At 45.9% G+C, this 16,040-nt stretch overlaps 1 protein-coding gene across 2 annotated transcripts in view; it reads left to right on the top strand.

Moving 5' to 3' along the window:
* The window catches only part of LOC136580984 (calpain-1 catalytic subunit-like), a 54,602-nt gene that overhangs the window by 24,691 nt on the left and 13,871 nt on the right, over positions 1-16,040 (top strand). For both annotated transcript variants that reach the window (XM_066581936.1, XM_066581937.1), the window contains 4 exons: positions 633-695; positions 9,695-9,755; positions 14,410-14,468; positions 14,707-14,775. In XM_066581936.1, the coding sequence (XP_066438033.1) occupies positions 633-695; positions 9,695-9,755; positions 14,410-14,468; positions 14,707-14,775 (252 nt within the window). The remainder of the gene's footprint in view (positions 1-632; positions 696-9,694; positions 9,756-14,409; positions 14,469-14,706; positions 14,776-16,040) is intronic.

Consider the following 16,040-nt stretch of genomic DNA (forward strand, 5'->3'; position numbering starts at 1 on the left):
GCTATTCACATCCATGCATGCTGCCGGCTATTTTTCTTATTGGATTATCATGTGAAATCTGTCTGGTTTGGACTCCGGCTTTGCATCTTACCAGCCTGACCCTGAAGTGGGATTATCTGAAGTGCTGCTGGAACTTTAGCGTATTCTTGGTTTCTCTTGCTGGGCACAATCCCATTTTGCTCCAGTGGTAACGCCGTACCAAACCTTTTCATTATGCCTTTATGAGGGAACGCTATAAAATACCCAACGGGTTATAATTCTAGAAAGAGAAATACTAATGTTCTAAAACCAATTAGATCATTTGTGTCATTCTGAGGAAATGTAAAAAACACGGCCTGTCAGTGGTATGTGAGGAACAGAGTAGAGAAAGAGTAATGTGAGCACCCAAGTTATATGAAGACCTTATTATAACACGTCCATACAATAATGCTGGAGACGCGGAATAAGAAGAAGGTTTCAGAATCAAACAAATCCTTCATCTCCCATTATAATCTCCGGAGATCCCGACATAAACAGCAGCCCGATGTAATAAACAACAGCCCAATGTAATAAACAACAGCCCGATGTAATAAACAACAGCCCGATGTAACTTCATTCTGTCCGGTACAAATCCTTATACTTCTCTGTTACAGGCTGTATCTGCGTTCCCTGCAGAGGACCAGTGCTTGAGGCCATTTCTACAGTGTGCAAATGAGGTAAATTATAAGCTAGTGATAAATATAGTGATAGTGTGAACGTCCAGCCACCATTGGGCCTCAACAAACAGAGATGGCCCAACCACTTCTCTGACTACATGATACACACCGTGCATTAGGAGGCTTCATTAGTCTAAGGTGCATTTAGACACAAAGATGATCAAAAGATGGCTTTTGAGCGATCATTTTTGCATAAACTGCTACTTGGTACTAATGCCTATTAGTACCAATTAGTAGCCTGTGAGCCGCCGGGAGCTGTATTCAGGGAACAGACCACCCGCTGTTCTCTGAATACATCCCCTTTGTTCTGCCGCGGGGCTGACAGCTGCGACAATGTAATCAGCACTCCCTGGGCAGAACACAGCGTGCGGTCCGTCTTATCAGCTGTTCTGCCGAACAATGGATTTCATGCTAAAATGAAATCCATCGTTTGGCAAAAAAGTGAAAGCTGGGTACATTTATGTGCAATGATTATCGCTCAAAAGATGGCGTTTGAGCGAATTTTGAGCGATACTTGTTGTGTCTAAATTGGCCTTAAGACACTATGCCTGTGGTGATTGACTAACGCTCACCGTGTGAGCAGCAATGGCCAGTCACATCAGACATACATATTTCACGTGTGTATTTTATGCATATGGGAAAAACAATGCAGCATGCCCATTAAAGTCAACGAGACGTAAATACTCAGTGGATACGCTTTATACATGAATACGTGTTTACGCATGAAGGCAGGAGAAATCTACGGGGTCTTCTTGCAGGTTTTTTGCACATGTGAAAAGTACGGTGAATAGGCGTACAAAAGAATGCAAGAAGGTCCAGATGCACAGTGTGGGCTCCTTCCCACGGGCATACGGCTCATCAGTATTTGGAGCCGCTCCTGGTTTTGTCTCTCATAATACTGATGTAAATTACGCCCGTATGAAGGAGCGCTGAATATCCGCAGTTTTAGTCCATAAAAACGCTGCTTATTTCAATGACCAAAACGTCTTACACTTATGTGAATGAGTCCTAAATGTAAATACCCCTTAGGGCTCATGTCCAAATGCATATGCTCTGGGTCTTCCCGCAGTGTTTTACCTATATTGGAGCCATATGGTCTGCCAGCAGAGAGCCGGCAGAGACCGCATATGGCTGCATATGGCACTGCGCATGCCTGCGTCCCACAAGCTCACGGACATGCGCAGTGTGGCTTTTTTTTTTAAATTCCCCGCTCTGTTCCAGAAAACGTTGCCCATACGAGTGTGTAGGGCTCATGCTGCTTGGTACGCAGAGAAATAGAGCATGCTGCGATTTTGTACTCTTGTGTATCGATATGCACTATCTACATGTACATGGATCAATGAAAGTCCATTGACTCCATTCACCGCACATCATGCGTGCATGCAGCGCACGTGATACACGTTAAAACACAGTTGTGGACATTGCCCTTTAATCAGGCTGTGGAGCTCTGTGCACTATAATGGTGTTTCTAGCCTTCCACCTCCAGCACCGAGCCTCTACCTTGGTGGGTGGTTGGGGTGCCTGGGTTGGGTTGTCAGAGCTGTGCCACCACCTGTGAGTTGTTGAGTGGTGTGGAGGTGCACAGAATCAAAGATGGCACTTGCTGCCTGTCCTGGCGCCCACCATCTGCCAAGTGCTGATTGCATTCTCCAGAAAAAGTGGAGGGTCAGTCCTTCTGGAAGGCCGAATTCGGCACATTGATCTTGAGTTTGACACGTACTGTAAACAATAATCAGGGACTTGTCCACTGTATTCTTCATATGTACATGGCCTAATAGACGGCTGCTAGCAATATATCCTGCTTCAGGGAACTTGTGCCTCCAATTTTTGCCTGGAACCGAACCCTGCCCCACTACGGCCGTTTCATTTTCAGCCACATTACTTCCGGTGCCTTCTACTGGACAAGTTTTGTTTTGGTAGCTCCACCGAACCCTATTGTACCATGTGAATGTGCCTTTGATGTAGTGAATGAACTGCCCTCCTTATGTACGGGGATATTTTCGTGTTTAATCCGTGGGCCTATGGAGCTTCCTCAATGATGTGTTAGATGTTGACCTCTCTCTGTGAGCTCCCCTGGGCTATTATATAAGCTCTGACCTATTGCAGTTCCCTTTATGCCTCTGTGCCTCTCAGACGGCCCCAACTAAGCCAAACTTACAGCCAAACTGCAACAATTTGCCCAGCCTACCAACATGGCGGACTCTCAGCCTACTGCATCTACTGACCTTTAGGGTTCCATGTCTGAATTTCCTGCACTATCTACACCTCCAGCACCTGGCCCGACTATAATGGATGTTATTAGAGCCATAGGGTAGTGTCGCTCTGTGCTTACGGAGAAGATTGCAGTCAGACTTTGGTTTACTACGGGCAGATGTTCAGTCTCTGAGACAACATACTGTGGAGGTGGAGACTTGTTTCCAACTTGGAGGATGTTACTGTGCCTCTTCGTGCGCAGGTACAAATGCTGGACTCTGCCTCTACTACACAGTAGCAAAACTGGATGACTTAGAAAATTGCCTGTGCAGATGTAACATCAGGCTTTTGGGGCTGCTGGAGGGAGTTGAGGGGAAAGACCCCTGTGAATTTCCAGACTCACTCCATAAGAAGAAGTATGGTTCAGGTTCCTTCTCACCCCTTCTGTGTGTCAAGCACACCCACCTATTTTCGTCTAGGGCCCCACTTCCTAGAACCACTCCACGCACCTTTACTGCCCAGCTGTTAAATTATTAAGACAGAGATAAAGTTTTGGAGCTTAACTGTAGGCTGGACCCTTCAGACGTGGAGGGTTAGGAGGTGCAGGTATTCCCATACTTCTTGGAAGTACAAAAGAGACTGCAAAAACTTTGTGGAGGCAAAGAGAATGCTGGGCTCCAAGCAGATCACTTACACCCGGCTTCGCCCCACCAATTGGAAAGTTTTCAATGATAATTGCTCGTACTTTTTTGATTAACCAGATGATGCAATTCCTTGGCTGGAGCAACATTAGATTTGGTTTGTGGCATACTGTCTACATCTGCCTGCGCCAACCTGACATGTTTTTCTTCTTGTCCTGTAGTTGTTGGTGGGATTCCTAGTTATCCCTATTTGATCTTGGGTTGGTCGATGCAGAAGCTACACCTGTTTATATCTTTCTTGCTCGCTGTTTCCAATTTTATGGCTTCCCTTGGTGTCTACCTTGGGTGTGATTTAACCCACAGTGGTGCCTTCTAGAGGAACCTTTTCTAATGGTGATAGCTCACAGTACTATCATATATATATATATATAATACGTAACGCTGCGGCTGACTGCGTCTATATGACACCACTTTATGTCTCCTCACAGGGAAGCTCCATGGTCTATGTTTTTCTAAACAATTTCTCATTTGTCATCTGCCTCATTTTCTCGGTAGCGGCCTTGCGCTGACACTGCCATAGAAGTTATGGGATTTGGACCTGTCCTTGTTTGGGTGGATCGGGAAGGTGGGAGGGGTTTCTGTTTGTATTTCTATGTCCACATATGTTTGTGGGTATTTCTTCCCTTCTGTGCAGCTATTTCTCTGGTGTTCTGCGTGTGCCATATATTGCCCATATCTACTGCCATGCCTAATATTTCCCTGGTCTCTTGGAAGTTCCTTACAGCGCACCCTCCTCATGTTTTATTGTTTCAGGAAACGCATCTGCAAGGCTCTAAGGTTTTGGCGCTTAAACGGGCTCTTATTGACTCTGCTTATCACGCTACCCATTCTATGCCGGAGGAGTCGGTATCGTTGTTGCTAAGTCAGTCCAATTTGTCTTTAACCAAATTCATATTGACCCTGGAGGCAGATTTCTTATTTTCCAAGGCACTTTCCTTGGCCAGCTTCTTAGATTGGGTAATGTGTACATGCCCCCCCCTGCTGACCTCCATGTCCTTCATGATCTGATGACTCTGGCTATCATGCTGAACTGGCTCCTGTAGTATTCATGAGTGATTTTAATATTATTTTAGATCTGTCTCAGCGAATCCCCCGACATTTCATCTGATTTGGACTGTTTCCTATCGGTTGCAGGAGGTGTGGTGCTTACGGCACCCGCATGGCATCGCTTGCTCATACCATTCCCTTTCACATGGCACCTTTTCTTACATTAATTTATGTTTTGGCTCCCTGGATTGTATCCCGGTGATGTGTCCTATTTACCTAGGGGTATCTCTGACCACTCACCACTTGGGGTACACAGGTCTGACCCTCCGTGAAGGCTTAGTCCTCTGTGGTTGGCTTAGCAAACGGTACATGATTATGTTGAACAAGAGGCAGTTATGTATTTGGGTGCTAATGAAGGGTCTGCCACTGAGCCAATTGTGTGGGAGGCCTTTAAGACTTTTAGCAGAGGATCCATTACCTATGCAATTACAGAGTACAGAAAATCCCTACAGGTTAGATCTCGAGCGCCAACTCTCGGAAGAGGAGACACGATATATAACGAACCCCTCCATAGATACTTATTCTACTGTGAATGGTTTATGGAGACAGTATAAACTATTGCTAGTAGAATATACCAAATTGAAACTCATCTAGTCACCACACTGTATATTTGATCAGGGTGATGAAAACGGACATCTATTGGCCTACTTAGCCAGAGAAGACAGCACTCTATCCCCACGTCTGGTTGCCCATGTGCTGTTGGTGTCCTAGTGATGATCCGGGGCTAGTCAATCAGATGTTTACTACTTTTTACACCAATTTGTCTACTTTTTGGACTGTTCTGATGAGCAGCTGGCCACCTATCTTGACGCCAGCGTACCCTATTTAGATGGGTTATTGAGTAAGGATGAAATTGTGGATACTCTTCAGTCCTACCCTAATAGGAAGTTCCCAGGTACGGATGGGTTTCCCATGGAATGATATCAACAGAATGTGGACCTTCTGGCTCTTAAATTCTTGGTACTTTATAACTTTATCCTACAAAATGGTACTCTGCCAGCTACTATGTGTGAGGCCCTTATAGATCTTATTCCTAAAGCCGGTGAAGACCCAATGGGCTGTAGTTCTTACTGCCTCATATTCCTTCTTAATAATAATATTAACATTCTGGCCCAAATACTAGCAGTCTATATTAAAGTAGTCCTCAAAGAAATGATACATACTGGTCAATCTGGTTTCATGCCTGGCAAGAGTTCAGATATGAATCCTAGGAGACTCTTTACCAACCTTATGTGTGAGCACTCTTACTATGTGGGACACTTGTGTTTGTTGACCAGACTAAAGCCTTCAATTCAGTGGAATGGAGGTATTTGTGGGCAGTGATGACCCGGTTGGGACTAGTCTTTACTAAGTGGGTACAAACTCCATACAATTCACTGGTGGCGAGTATTACAACTAATACAGTTCTGTGCGGTTCCCTTTGAGCAGAGGCATGCGGCGGGGCAGCCCCCTGTCTCTGGCCTTGTTTTCTTGCGATCCAACAGTGTAAGGTTCATGGTGAATAATTATAAAGAGTGCGTTGCATTATATGCTGGCGATACTCTCCATCTTCTGCAGGATCCAGAGTCCTTTCATAAATCTGCACTGTCCATTTTCAATGCATTTGGTCTTTACTCGGGTATTAGAGTTAAGTAGGATAAGACCCATCTTTTGGCACTTAACCCAGCGGTCACCCTGCTTCCTTCCCCTGCTTGCCTCATTGAGATCGCTAAATAACTTACTTGGGCATATGGGTCACAAAACAAGTTTCCACCTTTTATGATGCCAGTTTTGCCCATCTCTTAGATTGGGCTGGCGACCTGGCTGCACGCTGGGCCTTTCTTCTTTTAGCTTGTCTACGTTTTTATACGTCCTCCATTACCTTCCGATTCTTGTTCCTAAGAGGTTTTTCCATGTTCTCTGCAGGATCGTACTCCGTACTCCGGTGGATTGGGAGAGGGGGCCTGACCTTGCCTCATTTTTGCTATTACTATTTAGCTAGTTAATTAGTCTACACGGACTGGTGGCTGTCCTGCGGTTTCAGCTGCATTGACAGGCGTTTTTGACAGCGTTCGAGTGCGTTTTCAGTACAGTTAGGCCTCCTTCACTTATAGATGCGGAAAAGCGCCCTGCGGCATCAATATGATGGGTGATGAGGTTAGCTAGACGGCCAAAGACAGAGCAGAAACTCGATCTTTGGCCCCATTGCTTTCACAACACTGACTTAATTGTTGTACAAAAGGTCTGAGTGAGGGAAGCCTCAAAATGTGATTGTTCTCAGCAAGAGAAACCACGTAATCTTGTAGATATGATAGCTTTTAATGGCTAACAAAAATACATGATGTTGATGCGAGCTTCTGAACCAACGCAGGGTTCTTCTTCAGGCTTAAGGAAGCCTCATAAACGCAGCCAAGCAAGCTGAAATGACAGAACTGAAAAAACGCATGAAAATACAACAGACGGCGCTTAAAAAACACAGCATTAACAACTGAGGAGCCCCATTGAAATTAATCGTAGTGATTGACAGCGTTTAGCGCTGAGCTGAAAATGCAGCGTTATGAATGCCATGGTAATCGCGGTATAACGCTCCTATTGATTTCAATGGGGCCTCGCAGAGATGCGCTCGATCGGGGCGCTGGATAGTGCTTTCCAGTGCTGCGATTTTCGGGCGCTGTCTGCTCTATCTTTCCGCATTTAGCGCACCTCATCACCCATCACAATGATGGGGTGCGCTAAAACACGCTGTTGGACAAAAACGAAAGTAAAATCGTGGCGCTTTGTCGTGTGAGAGTGGCCTTAGAGTCAGCACTTCGGAGGCTTCATGGTATAACTACTTTTTATGACATAGTTAGTGAGGGAACTCCTGCTGCCGGTACTGTCAACTGTGACATGCAGTTGCAGCTCATTGCAATGGCCTGACCATTTCTCCATCCCGATCCTCTTGGAGGGTTTGGCACAAATGTCTATCCTTGTGAAATCCTCTTCTAGTTTCTATAGTCATGTGACACAAAGTTTTGCTCCGTTAGAGAAGGCCCTGCAGGAGTGGATGCTCGATATTCCTGATCTGGATTCTGAGGATGGCAGGGTTTACTGGCTAGCTCCGTCTCTACTTGGTGTTCAGAATAAATTAATACAGGTGAAGTTTGTAGGATTTATTATACTCCCTCTCCTTTACTTGCCATGGGTTGGTCTCCTTCAGAAAACCACTGGCGGTCCTTGACTGCTGTGGGCACGGTCATGCATAGTTCTGCAGGACTGCTGGTGAGATGTTCTTGCATTTAATCTCATCTGGGGGCTTGGGTAAAACAACTTTAAACAGATCAGGAAAAACCCAACAAGTGAGCAGCACTTAAAAGATAATATAATGGTAGTCTCTATGTGACCAAGTGTCCGACCTGGCTCTCTGGACTCTTGTTACTTTTCCCAGCATAGAAGCTCACTCAATCACAGGAGTTGGGTATCTTTACACAAGGCTTGGCAACTTTAACTGTCCCTGGGACACTTCTTCGATTTGTTGTGGTTGACTAAATCCCGACTGCCACTTTGCAGTTCAAGAGTTTTCCGACACAGGTTTCTTCGGTACAACAGCAGAGAGCACCCACAAACACAGCTGCTCTTTACCATGGCTGCCAACACACTACTCCACTACAAAATGGCACTGCTGGCTGCCACTTATGCCTCCAGAACCCCAGGAAACACTCTGCCTCCTAAAGCAACAATAGCCAAACCAGTATAATACATACCATCAAAAATAAAGACTTGAACAGGAGGGGGAACACTCTGTTACACAGCTGTATAGGTATGCAGCCCATACTTCCGGTGGAGACATACTACACTAATACCCCTTATTGGCAGAGTGACAGGCCCTCTTTAAGCTATTAAGTCATATTTCTGACAGCAGCGTGGAACTAAAGTGCTGTCTGTTCCAAAGGGCAACCAGCATAATATTTAAAATAGCTATGTCTATCAATGGAGAAAACAACATGAGATGACTAAAAACACAATTAGTATAAAGAAAAGTACTTGCAAAGTTATTCACATTTTTAATGTAGATTTAGATAGTGAGATCCCAATCAGAGTAGAATAGTATGTTAAAAGAGTTGTCATCACCATGTAGCCTACGCTATGCCAATGAATCACGTCAACATCACAAGTCTAGCTTCTGAAATCACAGTGATCAGCTAACAGAAACTGTATCCAGCTACATGTTTTTTTGACAGTGGCCACTACAGGGGAAATCTAGTATTGCATGCCAGACATTAAAATAACAGTGAAGCTGCTCATCCTAAGCAGTTCTCTACTCCACTCTGGCAAAATCGATAGGGTCATGAGCGGGGTACTTGCCCCTATAACATCCATATACCCTAATAAGTGATACTTACAGTACAGGGGTTGTCTTATTGAGTCAACCCAGTATCGGTGCTTTTACATGGGACAATCTGTCGGGCAACAGATATCCGACAGGGCAGGTGTGTCATCAGGAACGATCATCGCTGACTGAATGGAGTAGCATGTGGAAACTGAATGATGAACATGAAGTGAACGACGTTTCGCTCGTCGTTCAGTCGGTGCATGCATTTACACTGAACATTACATTTTTCAGATTCTCGTTGGATTGCAGGAATCTGAATGATTGTTGGCCTGTGTAAAAGCATCTTAGAAGAATCTCCAGAGCTTGGTGCCAATAGGCACTGGACAGTGAGGTTAATGAAGTGACCTCTTTAGGTAGTAATGTGAAGCAACCATTTGGCTTTAAGGTTAGGATTTGGCATCATGTTAACTCGCATTATAGCTTCTATACTGAGTGGCAGAGATGGAACCCACACTTGTTGCACCTATGTATGCATGCAGACCCTGGAACAGAGCACCTTACATTTCACATATGGACTGGAAGGAGCAAGTCCTTCATTCTGTGCCTCAGTTTCTTCTGTGCTCCTCTGCAGCCACCCTCACCGGTAGGAGTGTTCACGCACTTACATTACACATTACCAGAATTGTACTGCTTACAGTGTTAGAGCCAGGTGACATTCATGTCGAAAACCTACAATTCCACCCCCCCCCCCTTTTGTTTAATCACAGGACGGCCGAGTCAATAACGTTCAACTTCACAAGCTTTTGTCTTCGCTACTGAACAAATCTGGTGAGTAAATCCCGACACCCGAAGCTCGTGGAAGGAATATTCCAAACACCACTCAGCGCTGCAGCTTCCCAGACTCGCTGCTCCAGCACTAAAGAGTGAAATGCAGACTTTGCAGAAAAGTTAAAAAAAATAGTTTGGACAAAGAGCCAAAAATATGCAGTTCTCGATGAACCTGGATTGTGCTGTAAGTGACATTGTACTGTGTTGTAGGATTGTGTTTTCCAGGAAACGTCTTCATTAATGCCCGTTTTGTGTTCACAACTCATGTGCACACTAGGCTGCATTCCCACACAGTAAAACCTGCTTGTCAATAAAACTCCGCCTAATGGCAGCCGCCCGTGGCCACGCAGTCTTGCCAATAATGATAATTGGCAGCTGTGGCTGGGAAGAGTTTCAGCCTTGTTTTCTACTGTGTGGGAACATTGCCTTATGTACCTCCCTAGATACAGACTACCTACACTGAATGGCCACTTTACTACAGACACCGGCTCTTACGTCTAACCTTCCTTCCATGCTCAAAACACAGACCCATCATACCTGCACACATAAACAGATGGGATAGCTATCACATGTACGAGGTATTGGTTAATGAATTGGCCAAGTCACTTAAGCCCGCAAGCCCACTTCAAAGGTCCTCGTTGTCTCACAGGTCCCTACTCTAACTAGACAACTACCCCCAGGAAACCTGCCTGCGAGCAGGGTGATTTTCCCGATAAGGACGACCTTGCACTGGAACCTAAGGACCTAACTCGCCCAGAGATGGTAAACGATCTACAGCAGGACAGGACACAGTTCACATCAGCAGACCAGGAATTGCATGCAACCCAGAACAGGACCGTTTACACCACATGTCTGGGCACCTGCACAGACATACAGAACCAATCGCTGTTCACACCAATGCACACTGAATAGGACTGTTCACAGCACACATGTCCAGCCGCCTGCACAGACACAGAACATGTCGCTGTTCACACCACCGAACCAGACTTCACTCAAAACTCTCATGCATACATATATCAAACCATAGCTAGCCAAAGTGTCCTCACGCCAAGGGGAAAGAGAGTCAGTCACCATGCTGACATACAGGGAACCATTTCAGGAATCACCCATCTGACCATACTAGACATCAAACGTCTGAAGGCCACACCTGTAACAGGGGAAGGAAGAGGGGGTCCACATAATATGCAGACAGGGACAACAGATGTCCAGACTGTCCTCAGGAAAGGATAGAGAAACATTTCAGACCAACATGCATAACATCCAGGGAGGAGACACAAATTAGATATTAGAAAAAACTTTCTGATAGTGAGTGTGATCAATAAGTGGAACAGAATACCACGGGAGGTGGTGAGTTCTCCTTCAATGGAAGTGTTCAAACAAAGGCTGGGGAAATACCTGTCTGGGATGATTTAGTGATCCTGCAGTGAGCAGGGGGTTGGACCAGATGACCCTGGAGGTCCCTTCCAACTCTACCATTCTATGATTCCATGAGTGAAGGGATACCAGCTTCCTTATGCAGAGGAGCTGGTATATATATGCAGCAGACCAGCGGAGATTGGCTGGCTGGAAAATTCCACACCTAGCCAGCACAATTATTCCACACCTGTGAAACCCATAGAACCCATAGAACAACAGGTCCCAGCACGCACACTCTGACACCGGCCCTTTAACAATTTGAGCTTTTGTGTTTGAAAATTAGATCCTTGATCCCGGAGTGGAGCATAAAATCAAATGAGCTGGTATTCCATGGATCATTTTCACTGTGAATCCATATTAGAACAGGAAAATCAAGTGATCTGAGTGACTATCAACAAGGCCTGCTCATTGGTGTTAGACTATGCGGGGCCAGTATTTCATACATTGCCAACCTTGTGGAGTTTTTTCGTGCAGCGGTGTGAGTATATGGGAAATAGTGTCATGGAGGAAAAGCATCCAGCGAAAGAGGATCTTGTGAATGCAAACAACTTGTAGATGAAAGGGGTCAGAGGAGGATGTCAAGAATCGACAAACACTCGATGAAGACTCAAGCTGGTGCTATAAATGACGTGTCTAAACACACAACTTGTTGTTTCTTAACACGGATGGGCTATAACAGCAGATGAGCAATTCGAGTGCCATTGCTGTCTAAGGCCTCATTCACACGACCGTATGCGTTTTTACAGTCGCCTTATGCGCTGAAATGGAAGTAAATGGAAGCCGTCCGTCATGCGATACTTCTGCTGTGCGCCATGTGCTGCACTGCGCATGTGTCCCGGCTCACCAGACGGGATTCGTGTGGCGGATCCGGAGAGGTGAATATGGGGTCTTTGGGGAGTGCCGTGTCGGACTCTGCTGCGATATTCCGCTGGCGGAGTGCGATACAGAAGAGTGTAGCATTACTGCAGCATCAGACTAAACACAGGGTTGTTAGTAATCTGTAACTCTGGAGACACATAACTCTGCACAGGAGCTGTATACACAAACTGTAATGCTGGGGTCACACTGGGCGGATTCCCGCCGGAAATCTTGCGGTTTAGCCGCAGCAAAAAACGCGAGATTTCCGCCGGGAGAAGAGCTGCGGAAAAACCTGCGGCAGCTTTGAAGCGGCCCGGCCGCTCGCTCCTCTGCTACGGCCGGCGCTCCCATAGAGGAGAGCACGGCCGCAGCGGAAAGAAAAAAGAATGGACATGCTGTGGTCAGCAAAGCCGCGGTTTTGGCAGGATTAACCGCAGCGGATTGGCCGTCCCGTGCGGACGAGATTTCTGAGAAATCTCGTCCACATGGCTGGCTAATCCCGAGATTAGCGGCCGCAGGCGGATTTGCCGCGGGGAAATTCCGTCCGGCATGTCCGCAGCAAATCCGCCCTGTGTGAACCCAGCCTAAGATATCTTTAATCAAGACTAGATGCTCAGTTGCTGTTTTATTATTTTCTCCCACCTGTCTACCTTCACTCATGCAATAATGACATCACAAACATAATCTCACCCACAAACGCCCCCAATTTACAACTGTCTTCCTCTGTGAACGTGCGATAGTAACAAAGCCCAATCATGTATGTTTATGATGCCGCTCCTGCTTCTGGATTCCTTGTGACAAATATCCTCCCTCCACACCTACTAAACCCTTATGCAAACACCAACGACTTATGGCCCGGAGAGCTGCGTGATCCTCATCTGCCCGGGCGAACTAGCCGACATCATCACAGCCCGCTGCGCTCATGTAGCCTGTTTAGACATACAGATCGTCGTTGAGAATGGTGAACTTCGTGTTCAGTGTTTCACATTCCTACGAATGATCAGCGGTTAGACGTAACAAGAAGCCAACAATGACTTTAATGCCGACTGAAACTGAATGACGAACGAGAAGCGAATGATTCTCATCCGCCTTCATTCATTGACTCGTGTTAAATTGAACGATTATCTTTCACTTTTGTTCCTTTGAACAATTTTTGTTCCTTTGTACCACTAATCGCACCCCTAGACCACATTATGACTCCGAGTCATCGCTCCTGTGCTTAAAGTTTAATACTTATATTCTCATTAAATATTCTATACTGAATTAGACAATCCTTCTTATTCTTTAGGCTCGGTTCCAGCTTGGACTGAAACTGCTGCACATTTCCATTACACCTGCTTTGAAGCTCCTCCCCTAGTCTCTCAGGCAGTACCCTTCCCTGACACAAGGAGGCAGCATTTTAACAGATATCCTTCAATCCCTGCATGAAATATGAGCACTCAATGGGTTCCCATTTATCCCTTCAGCCTACCCACCAGGCTGGTAACAGTAACTTTTGGGCTTCCAGATCTCAGACCCTTAAAGCGGTTATCCAGCCCAAAAATGTATTTTGAAACCTGCCCAGGGTTGTGGGAAAGCATAAAAAGCCATACTGACCTCTACCGATCCCCTACGGCTCTCATAACATCAGTGCCCGCTCCGCCACTGTTCTTCACTTCCTGAGGCAGCAGCAATGACATCCGGACACAGGGACATGTGACCACTGTAGCAAATTGAGCTGGTTATTGGCTGCAGCGGCCACATGTCCATGGAGTCAGTGACACTATTGCCACAGCAGGAAAGAGAGCAATGTGGACCCGGGTGTCGCTGAAATGGGAGCAGTGAGGGATCTGGAGAGGCGAGAATGGCTTCATGTTTACCTGCCACCTTGGGCAGATTTTAAAAAATTATTTGGGGATGGATCCTTTAAGGTGCCAGTACCCGCTAGATAACTGTCGGCGGAATGCTCAGTGGGCTAAAAACTATTCTGCCCGACTCCCCTATATACATGCACACTTGCCTGACTGCCAGACCCTCTCAAGAACAAAGAATAAGTCACATTGCAATCCAACATGCCTGATCCTTCTTTTCCCCAACCCCCATACATACTAGATAGTCGGCTGGCCCTGCCAAAGTTGGTAGGTTCAGCAGACTTACATCTATGGGCACCTTTACCTATCATAGTTGTATGGCCAGTTTGCCTGGTAGGTTACAACAACACATAAAGCCTCACCATCTGCATCCCGTCGCCCATCACATGATATACAAGCCATTCTGCAGCCATGTAATAAGCCATGTAATAAGATTCTCCATGTAATGCATGTCTTTATGATCTGATCCCTTATACAGGAGCCCGGTACCGTATAGTGATGTCATGTGTAATATCTCTTTACTTCCTCAGCTCCCTTCTTGCCGAAGTTTAGTTTGGAGATTTGCCGGTCACTAATGGCCTCCATGGATGTATCCTTATGTGCTGTTATGGGGGCTTTTCTGTGGGGCATCTCTCCCTGTAATGGAAAACTAACAGCAATCGCCAAAAGGGTAGCATAGATATAAATAGTTGATTAAACATGTCAATTAGTCACCCAGCCCTATAAATACCCCTTGTGTATCAGACGATTACGAGGACCCCCTCCCAAGTCTCCTTCTGTCATCCCAATTCTCAAGCTGCATGTTATGATGATGTGACTCCAGACAGATATCAGCTGCCGGTTCTCTAGACTTGGAACAATTCTGCATACTTTGGAAGAAAATCATTGCTGGAACGGTGCGTATCCTAGTATTGCCGATGTTGGGTTACGTATGTTACAGACAGTCCTCATCATTACATCTGTATACTGTAGCAATTACAATAAGAATATATATATATAGTTTCATACACCAGACTTAAAGGAATCCTCCAGGAAGCAGTTATACAACCTGCTGTTGGTCTTCTGTGCCGATACCCCTCCGATCTGCCGGTTCCGGATCTTATTTTCAGCTATCCAGGATGGACAACACAATCTTCACACAACCTAAATCCCCACAGTACATTGATAGTGTTAGACTACCCATGCATTATACCTGCTCACATGATCAGCACTGGCCAATCCGAGAACAGAGCATAGTGTACATTAGGTAGTTAGGAAACTGCAGTGGTCATCTTGGATCAAACAGGGTCATGGACAGAGAAGAAGGACAGCTGCTAACAGACCCCCTCCCTTCAGCCCCGGGACAGAATTTTGTCCTGAAACCCAAAAGTCACTTTAATATAATAAAATGTGCCTAATGTATTAAGAGATTGACGCTTCTTAATGTGCTTTTGGCGTAATTTATGCTTAAATCTGTTCTCCTGGAATGGCCATGCCCACTTTTTTAAAAAAGCGTTATAAATGTAAAAAGGTACAATTTTTGCAGAAGCCAAAAGCTGCAAACATTTTACACTAAATATCCTGTGATGAATCCGCCTTGTTGTGGGAATCAGTATGAGCGGCTTCTGTGTGGAGGCTACAAGATACTGAAACAATACCCCAATTGCTAAACGGCTTTCACATCTGCGTCGGGGATTCCGTTTTCCTGCCTCGTTCAGGGAGCAGGAAATGGAAATTACCTGGCTGAACGGATCTGAACAGCGCAGAACGGCCCTATTGACTATAATGGGGTCCCTTCGGTTTCCGCTCAGCTGTCCCGCATTTTACCGCATGCAGCACTTTTTCTTCTGGTATTTTGTGTCGGCTCTGTGATGGAACCTCCGAACCGAGGTCCAAGCACTGTACCAGCCTATAGTGGTTTTACATCCTGCAGCTGCGGGGTAGATATGAGAGGAGACTGCGCATCAATCTCCCTCCATACATCATGGCTGCCGGCTGTTTCTTACAGCCGAAACCCGGTGGCAACAACTCTGATAAGCCACGCCACTCATTGGAGCTGTCAACCCTTTAAATCCCCCAAACGATCTTTGGGGGTTCTGTATGGCCCCCTGCGATGAGATTGCAGGGAGGCGTTGGGTGTCATGGCAGCTGGGGGCCTTCTGAAAGGCCCCAGGGCTGTCTT

This window comes from Eleutherodactylus coqui, chromosome 10 (assembly GCF_035609145.1).
Source record: "Eleutherodactylus coqui strain aEleCoq1 chromosome 10, aEleCoq1.hap1, whole genome shotgun sequence".
In the NCBI taxonomy this organism is placed as follows: domain Eukaryota; kingdom Metazoa; phylum Chordata; class Amphibia; order Anura; family Eleutherodactylidae; genus Eleutherodactylus; species Eleutherodactylus coqui.